The sequence below is a fragment of the Neovison vison genome, chromosome 2, assembly GCF_020171115.1.
Source record: "Neovison vison isolate M4711 chromosome 2, ASM_NN_V1, whole genome shotgun sequence".
Classification (NCBI taxonomy): domain Eukaryota; kingdom Metazoa; phylum Chordata; class Mammalia; order Carnivora; family Mustelidae; genus Neogale; species Neogale vison.
In genome coordinates this window covers 78,896,104-78,904,662 of record NC_058092.1, presented here as the reverse complement: position 1 = coordinate 78,904,662, position 8,559 = coordinate 78,896,104, and the positions used below count along the sequence as shown (strand labels likewise).

Here is an 8,559-nt window from a genome sequence, read left to right as displayed (position 1 = left end):
AGAGGGACAGCAAATCTCAAGCAGATGCCATACTCCGTGTGAGCTGACCCATGGCTCATATCTCAAGACACTGAGATCAGGATGTGAGCTGAAATCAAGATTTAGATGCTTAATTGACTATGCCACCCAGGAGCCCCACAAATCTTATACTTCTTTTGTTAAATTTACTAAGTACTAAATCGTTTCTGGTGCTATTTTGAATGGAATTTTCTTGCTTTTTGAATTTTTCATTGCTAATATACAAAAACAACTGATTTCTGTCTATTGTAGTCTGTGACTTACTGAACTTGTAGATTCTCATCTATTAAGCTCCCTATTCCACCAGGCTGCTTTCTGGACCCTTTCCATGGTTAGACTTCTAGCAGCTATCACTTCCTCAAGTGTCCAAGAGTGTAGATCTGATTCTTATTTCATTTCTTGGCTCTCCAGTAAAGCTTCCCAAATTGTCTGAGTCCCCCTCCCCCTTACCTTAACTGCTCTGGAGGCCTTGTAGCTTGCATGATGACAGACATTTTGAAATAGCTGTGTAAACTCTGAAAACAAACTACAGTTTCCTTTTTTTTTGAGTCCAGAAAATTGTGGAATATTCCTGTTTTAGACTTGTAAGATTAACCACATTGTTCAGGACTATTTTATATCAGTTTCTTTAAAAGAATAATGATTAGACTTTCAAAGAGCTTCATCTTAGATTGCATTTATTGAACTTTTTACTGTTTAGAATCTACAGTTTAGATTGTGATGTCAAAATAGGAATGTTCTCAATTGTTTCGCCAACCAATATAATGGCTGCAATCATCCAGGAAAAAAATAAGGCCAATATTTATTGAAGTTTCAACTTAAGACTTCATTTTTCATTTTTCAATTAAATAGAAATACTATGTCTCTCAGCTAGGGATGCAAGGACTTGGTTATCTTTGTTGGAAAAGTGGTTCTCCTCTATCTAGAGGAAGCCACTGTACAGTTAGGGACTGGGAACCAGGGGGCTGAAATCTAAGGAGGTAAAGGTCTTTCTTGGAACAAAGCTAGTTATCCGTTACCACCAGAACATTACTATGGCTAGAATTCCAGAAATGATGAATAGAAGTTCATCTTCTATTTGGTCTTCATGGATTATACCTGTGAAGCGAAAAAGACAGTTTGAATAAAACATCTAAAATATTTTACTAGCTTTTGGGAACACTGTTGTTGTCTTCCCAGTACACACTGCATTTTTTCCTCATTATGTAGCAATAGTGGTTTATATGGAATAGACCCAACTCACATTCAGCTTGAGGGAAGGCTATGATGGGTCTAGGTCAGTAAGAAAATCCTCTCCTTGGGGCACCTGGGTGGCTCAGTGGGTTAAAGCCTCTGCCTTCAGCTCGGGTCACGATCCCAGGGTCCTGAGATCAAGCCCCGAGTCAGGCTCTCTGCTCAGTAGGGAGCCTGCTTCCTTTCCTCTCTCTCTGCCTGCCTCTCTACCTACATGTGATCTCTCTCTGTCAAAAAATAAAATCTAAAAAAAAAAAAAAAGAAAAAAAAAAAAGAAAGAAAATCCTCCCCTCTCCCCCCATCCCTAGTTAGGATGATTGGGTTAGTTTATAGCAATCTCATGGGCACATGCGCTGGTTCAGGCGTGCCCTCAATTAATGTGAAGTTCAAGACTCTTACCAAGACATTGGAATATACGACATACGAAGCTGGGAACTCCTGAACAATTTTGCCACTTGGCCACCAATGATTATCTCTAGTATTCATGCCATTATGAATGTGGGATGGACCTAGTGATTAATTTCTAACTTGTCATGAAAAAAGTGATGGGATGTCACTTCTGAGATTGGTTACAAAAAGGTGTGGCTTCCATCTTGCTCACTATGAGGGTAAGGCACATGACAAGTATGGGGTATACTATGTAGAGGTCCCTGGATGACAGCCAGTGAGACACTGAGGCCCTGAGGGCACCAGCCTGTGAGCAGGTAAGTCCTGCCAACAATGACAAGAGTGACCTTAGAAGGGGATCTTCCTCTAGTTTGGCCTTCAGACGACATTGTAGCCCTATCAGATAGCTTCACTGCAGACTCATGAGACTGTGAGCCCGAAGCCCAGAGCTAAACTGCGTCCAGATTCCTGACTCAAAGAAAATGTGAGATTTTTTTAAAAAAAAGTCTTTGGAGTAAACTGTTAAGCAGCAAAAGATGACTATCATTCAATCATAAGAAAAGCTGGATTTTTAAAATTTGCAACTAAAAACGTTAACAAACTTTTCAGTATTAAATTACTAGTAGCAAGTATTTTAGACATTAGTCTTTATATACAAGTGGACTTATGATTTATAAAAATCATGTAAAGAGAAAAAAAACTGATCTACCTACTCTCAGCTATCTCTTTTTCTCATAGGGAAAATTATGTACGAGGGCTCAATTATTAAGAATCTCTTATAATATTGACGAAGGTTTGGCAAAGGCTTACCTTTGATGATTTACATTGTTTATTTGTGGTAAGTAAAAAGTGATCACAGAGGAAATGTTAAGTCCACTTAAAACATCTACTGGTGTGAAAGTACTTTTGAGGACTTTCAACATCAGTTTACATATAAGTTTTTAAATATGTTAATTAAAAAGATTCTTACTTGGTACTATTAAAGCAGATCTGGAAGGACCTCTGGTTAAGGCATTTTTTTTTTTTTAGATCAATTTTCTGTATCTGAAGCTCAATAAAACAAACTCCAACTCCACTATATTCTTAGAAGGGCCTCTAAGTTGATGGCTACACAGGCCAGTCTAAGCCCATTCCCTAAGCAAAAGCTTTTGTTTTACAAGGTCCTTTGGCGAACAGGGTCATATGAAAAAGTCAGTGAGTATAAATAGAGAGGCAAGGACAGTGCTGACTCCTCACATTCAATTTTTTTTTTTTTTTAATAGAATTTTTTTTTTTTTTTTAAAGATTTTATTTATTTATTTGAGAGAGACAGTGAGAGAGAGCATGAGCGAGGAGAAGGTCAGAGAGCGAAGCAGACTCCCCATGGAGCTGGGAGCCTGATGTGGGACTCGATCCCGGGACTCCAGGATCACGCCCTGAGCCGAAGGCAGTCGTCCAACCAACTGCGCCACCCAGGCGTCCCCTCACATTCAATTTTTGAGCATGTTCAATAAAGGGATGCTGTTCTTTTTTCCCTGCCAAAATTCTTCCGTGAAAAATCCTTCTCATATATTTAAAAATGTGCTTGAAGAGTGTTTTGGTTCTGTTTTTACAAAACATAAAATGATATATATCAAATGTGTTTCTGTAAAGTAGACAGGATTGGAGGCAGAGTAAGAAGTGGATTCTCCTTTTCTAAATTACCTATGCACTTCTGTATTGTTCAGTTTTTATAACAAGTTTGTATAACTTGAGAAATTGAAAGTTTAAAAAAAGAAAATGTTCCTGGGAAGGTTTCACTTGTAGTTCCAGCTGAATGTCTTCAATCATAACATTAAATCAGTAACTATCTGAGCACCTGAGAGCGCGAAGTGAGAAGTAAGTGGAGGAAAGGGAGAGAGAGGTATGCCGAAGGCAGGCTGAGGAAGGGGACACTCTGGTAGTTGTGGAAGAGGCAAGAAGCTGGGAGATGAGGGGAGGGCTGTGTGCCGGGGAACAGCGTTAGGATTCAACAGTGGGAATTAGACATTCACCTAGTTATCTGCTCAGGAGATGACTGAAGTAGTGAATGAGTTGGGGATGGTTTCCTCAAAGAGGGAACTGGGTAAGGATGTTCTCAGTGGATGGCTGCAGTAGTGAGGTTTCTTCCCAGGAAAGAGCAATTTACTTCAGCCAGTAAGATGGCACATGAAGCATGGTCTAGGTTCGAGTGTGAGGCTGGCAGAAGAGAGGGGCAGAGAGTAACAAGAGAGGACACACAGTGATAGGGCAACTGAGGACTAAGGGATAGTAAGCTCTTCTTTAGCAAACTGAGGACATCTTGAAATCTATACTTTGTTTTTAAAATTCTGAATATGAAAAAAGATTCCAAACAGGCAACAAATGAAAAAATAAAACACAATCCAACTCACCACTCCGTGGTTAACAGCTGGTTTTAAATATGTTGGTTAAGTTTTCAAGGTCTTCATTCTTTAAATGTAATTCTTCAAGCAAAGTCTCTATAAACTGTGTAAACACGACATTCTCCTGAGAATGCTTCTGAATGCCAAGAATTGGGGTCAGTCTGAAAAGACCAAAAATATTAAATGCATATCCATGAAATAAGGAGGACTAAGAGGCTCCTGTGTTTTACACAGCAGAGGGGATTTTTGTCACAGCAGAGAGATGAAGTCTTTCTGATTTAGCAAAATTCCCAGAGACAGAAGGGTTTAATAATAAAGGCAGAGAAGAAATCTCAGGAAAAGAATGAAAGATCAAACATATTCTTAAGTTGGAAAGGAACCTAAAAGCCCGAATCTATAACATGTTCTTCATTATGTCAGGAAAAGCTACCAAGTTCTCAGAAATGAAAATGAAGTCTTTCTACTTCGGAAAAAGAAGCTGTGGAAAGAAGCTTAACAGTGAGAACTACTTTAAAACCAGAGAGAATGTTTATATCACCTGAATAAAAAAAAATACATGATAAGGTTTCATCTAAAAGGTAATCCTGTTTAACATTTTTATTTCTAAAACACTAAATAGGTGAATTACATCTTATAAGACACTTAATACAATCTTCTAAAGAACACTCAGCTTCTTTCCCAAGTCACTTCCAGTAAATACCCTCACAATTGATTGCATATAATATTCTCAAAAGTAATTTTCAATGAAATGTCATTATTCACTTTTTAAAAGTCATGCTTACTAATCAAAGATTAAGACCATTACTTTCCATAGACTGTATAATATAATAAGTAGTATAGGTTATGTATAATCTCCAGAGAGCATGCTTCACAGAGCCTTTGCAGGTTATATTTCTGGAAAGCTTTTGGGGAGAAAATTCTTTTGTCCTCAAATAATACTTACCACGAAGGTCCTCCAGGCACTTTTTTTAACACTGGTCACTGCCACCAGGCACATCAAATATAAATAAAATAAACCTCTGACTCAAGGAATCAGAGTAGAGCAACTCTACGGTAGTAAGTGTGGAAGAGGAGATGTTACTTTTTCAGAAATTGCTTTCTTGCTGAGCTATCTTATATAGAAAGCAGAAGTAAAAGGAAATATTTGTCACATTGTCTAAAGATAGCTGGGACTTGGAGGAGGTGGTAAGTTCTCTATCCCTCAAGGTATCTTAGCAAGAACTGGAGACTAGGTGACTCCAACAGCCCAGTGAAATCCAGAGTTCTACATGGGAAATCCACTGTAGTGTATTGCTTCCCCACCTCTCTTGTATTTTTTTACAGTTGGAGAATGCAATACCAGGTTTTGACATTTTAATGGGCTTTATCTGCAGGTATTCTCCAAAGGTCATTAGGCAAGAGGATAACACAAGCTTTCCAATGCCAAGCCCAATCTGGGCAAACTTAGGCATTTGTGGCCAGCTTTTCCTGAGGCATCTTCCTATAGTGAAGGTGGAACCCAGAAGTCAACTCTGGCATTTCTCACACAAATATAGTCGCTCTTTCCCCGCAATAAGACCAAAGTTACTGGGGACTGGATAACTAAAGCTAAAATAAAACCAAGAAGTCCGTGGCACATCCAAAACAATTTCTGACTTTTTTTTTTAGATTTTATTTATTTACTTGACAGAAATCACAAGTAGGCAGAGGGGCAAGCAGAGAGAGAGGGAAGCAGGCTCCCTGCTGAGCAGAGAGCCCAACCTGGGGCTCGATCCCAGGACCTCGGGACCATGACTCGAGCTAAAGGCAGAGGCTTTAACCCACTGAGCCACACAGGCGCCCGCTGACTTTCAAAGAGACTAGTATTTGGTTCTTTTATGAAAACAAAATCTCAGTTACCTCTTAAAGTGCCTTTAGTATGTTTTAAAATTTAGCCCTCAAATTATAAGTAAATAGTTATAACTAGATTTCTCAACCTATGTGTCCAAATGAGAATAGAAAATGAGAGGATTAAGAAACAGCTTTTAAGAATCATTCTATCAAGTGCCAGGGTTATAAAGTATTTTAGGAACAGTGATACTTCTCTAGCAAACTTATAAGGCTAAAATTATTCTATTATAACTTCATTATGTGTTCATAGACACCTAAAAGTTTCGTTTATAAAGAAGGAGGGAACACATTGACTTACAAAGACCCTCAGCTCACCTCCTCCACAACACAGTGAATCTACACCTACATGGTGAGCAATTCCCCTTGTAGAACTGAGGACTGACTGAACAGGAATCGAGGGACCATGCAGAGAAAGGTTGGAGAGATGGAGACACAGTTAACAGGAATCCACCACCGCCCCCCCCCCAATCTTGCCAAGTGCAGTGGGGAAGATAATAAGTACCAAGGGACCAGAAGTACAGCTCAGCCCTTGTGGCACAGAAGAAAAAGATGCACTTTAAAGGGCATCTAAAATCTAAAGGAACCAGCTACAGGGCACCTGAAAAACGGCAGGGAGCTGCTCAAACACTCTCCCTAGGTCCCAGGTACTGGCCAGCATCACTGTTTCTATTTCCTGTCCACCCTGACAGCAGACAGGAGCAGGGTACAGGTATCCAAGCTGGCTGTTGCTTCAGTGAGCCTCAGTGCCTTAGACCACACTAGCCCCAGCTGCCCTGCTGCACAGGAAAAAAGGCTGTAGATTAAAGAACAACTGGAGATAATGGAATGAGCCCTAGGACATCTTCCAAAAGGCCAGGGAGCTGCTTGCACACACTAGTATCTAAGATGCTGGTGAGGGCCATGGTTCCCCTCCTCCCCTTCATAGAAGATAAAAGCAGGGTCTGGGTACCCTAGCCACCTCCCTGGTAAGCCAAGCCCCCTACTCCACCAAAACCAGCTGCCCCTACAGGTGGCCCTCCAACCCACCCCTGCTAGAGCTCTAGCGGTCTCCCTAAGGTAGCCCCAGTGCAGTGCACAATGAACCACCCCTAGACAGCACCCACAATAGCTCCACCTGTCTTGCCAAGTAACACAAGCCTAATCATCATGTGGCATCCTAGGCCCGTACCTGTTTCACTTCAGCTCTAGATGACTCACCAGTGTACCAACTGTACCGAGTGGCCCAGGGCCTCCCAACCCAAACCTGCTTCAGCAGCAACTGACCTGCCAGGGCGCCCCAAGTGCGGGGAGCCCTGAGCCCTCCTGGATGGCATCTGTCTTAGCTCTAGCCATCCTATCAGGGTACTCCCTGCATGGAGTGTCTTGGGATCCCGGGGCCCACACCTGCTTCAGCTCCTGCTGTCCCATCAAGGTGCACTCTACACGGAGCACCCTGTGACTCCTAGCCCAAAGCCACTTTGGTTCCAGCTGTTCTGTTCTACCTGCATGCAGTACCCAAGGACCACCTGGTTATGCTTCAGCTCTTTCCACTTTGCCAGGATGCCCCACTTCCACCGCCTGCTGCCCACTTTGGCTCCAGCCATCCCACCAGGATGCTTCATGGCTAGGACACACCAGGACTCCCAGCGTACACCTGTTACGGATTCAACCAGCCAGCTAAAGTCACAGGAACAGTCTACACTGTACATATTCCTACACATGGTCATTACCTCAAGTCTAAGAGAAATAGCTATTCTGTGTAATTTACATAAACACCAAAAATTAAACAGAATGAGATAGAGGAATAGGCTTCAAAAGAAGAAAGCAAAATTTCAGAAAAATGAAGAGAGCCTAGCAATCTACATGATAAAAAACTCAAAGTAATAGTCATAAAGATGCTTACTGGACTTGAGTGGATAAACTCAGAACTTCAACAAAGATAAAAAAGTATAAAGAACCAACCAGTTGAAGAATAAAGTAACTGAAATGAAAAATATACTACAGGGAATCAACAGTAGATGAGAAGATACAGAAGAAAGGATCAGCAATGTAGAAAACAGGGTAATGAAAAGGGTCTAAGCTGAAGAGCAAAATCCTGAAAGGATTTTTAAAAATGAGCATAGGTTAAGAGATCCGTAGGACAACATCAAGTGTATTAACATTCACTTGATAGAGGTCCCAGAAAAAGGAAGAGGGCAGAAAATTTGAAGAAATAATAGCTAAAAATTTCCCTAACTTGGGGAAAGAGACAGACATCTAGGTCCAGGAGGCACAGAGAGGCCCCAACAAGATGAACCCAAGGATATGTACACCGAGCCACTTGATAATTAAAATGTCAGAGTAAAGATAAAGTATCTTAAAAGTAGCAACAGAAAAGCATCTAGTTACGTGTAAGGAAAACCCCATGAAGCTATGAGCTGATTTTTCAGTAGAATTTTTGCAAGCCAGAAGGAAGTGGTAGGATATAGTCAAAGGGCTGAAAGGAAAAACCTATAACCAATAATATTCCAACTAGCAAGGGTATTCAGAATTATAGAGTCTCCCAGACAAAAGTTAAAAAGAGTTTACCACCACTAAACCAGCCTTACAAGAAATGTTAAAAAGACTTCTCTAAGCAAAAAAAGACAAGTCATAATTAGGAAATTATGAAAAGAAAAAACCTCATAAGTAAACATAAAGTTAATAGGTCAAT

The 8,559-nt window shown here is 40.6% G+C and overlaps 1 protein-coding gene across 2 annotated transcripts in view; it reads right to left on the bottom strand.

The window, feature by feature from the left end:
- Positions 1–678: 678 nt before the first annotated feature.
- RPAP2 (RNA polymerase II associated protein 2) overlaps positions 679–8,559 on the bottom strand; it is an 83,328-nt gene continuing 75,447 nt past the window's right edge. For both annotated transcript variants that reach the window (XM_044238679.1, XM_044238681.1), the window contains 2 exons: positions 4,029–4,180; positions 679–1,116 (listed from right to left, as the gene is read on the bottom strand). In XM_044238679.1, coding sequence (XP_044094614.1) covers positions 4,039–4,180 — 142 coding nt within the window. In that variant the 3' untranslated portion in view covers positions 679–1,116; positions 4,029–4,038. The remainder of the gene's footprint in view (positions 1,117–4,028; positions 4,181–8,559) is intronic.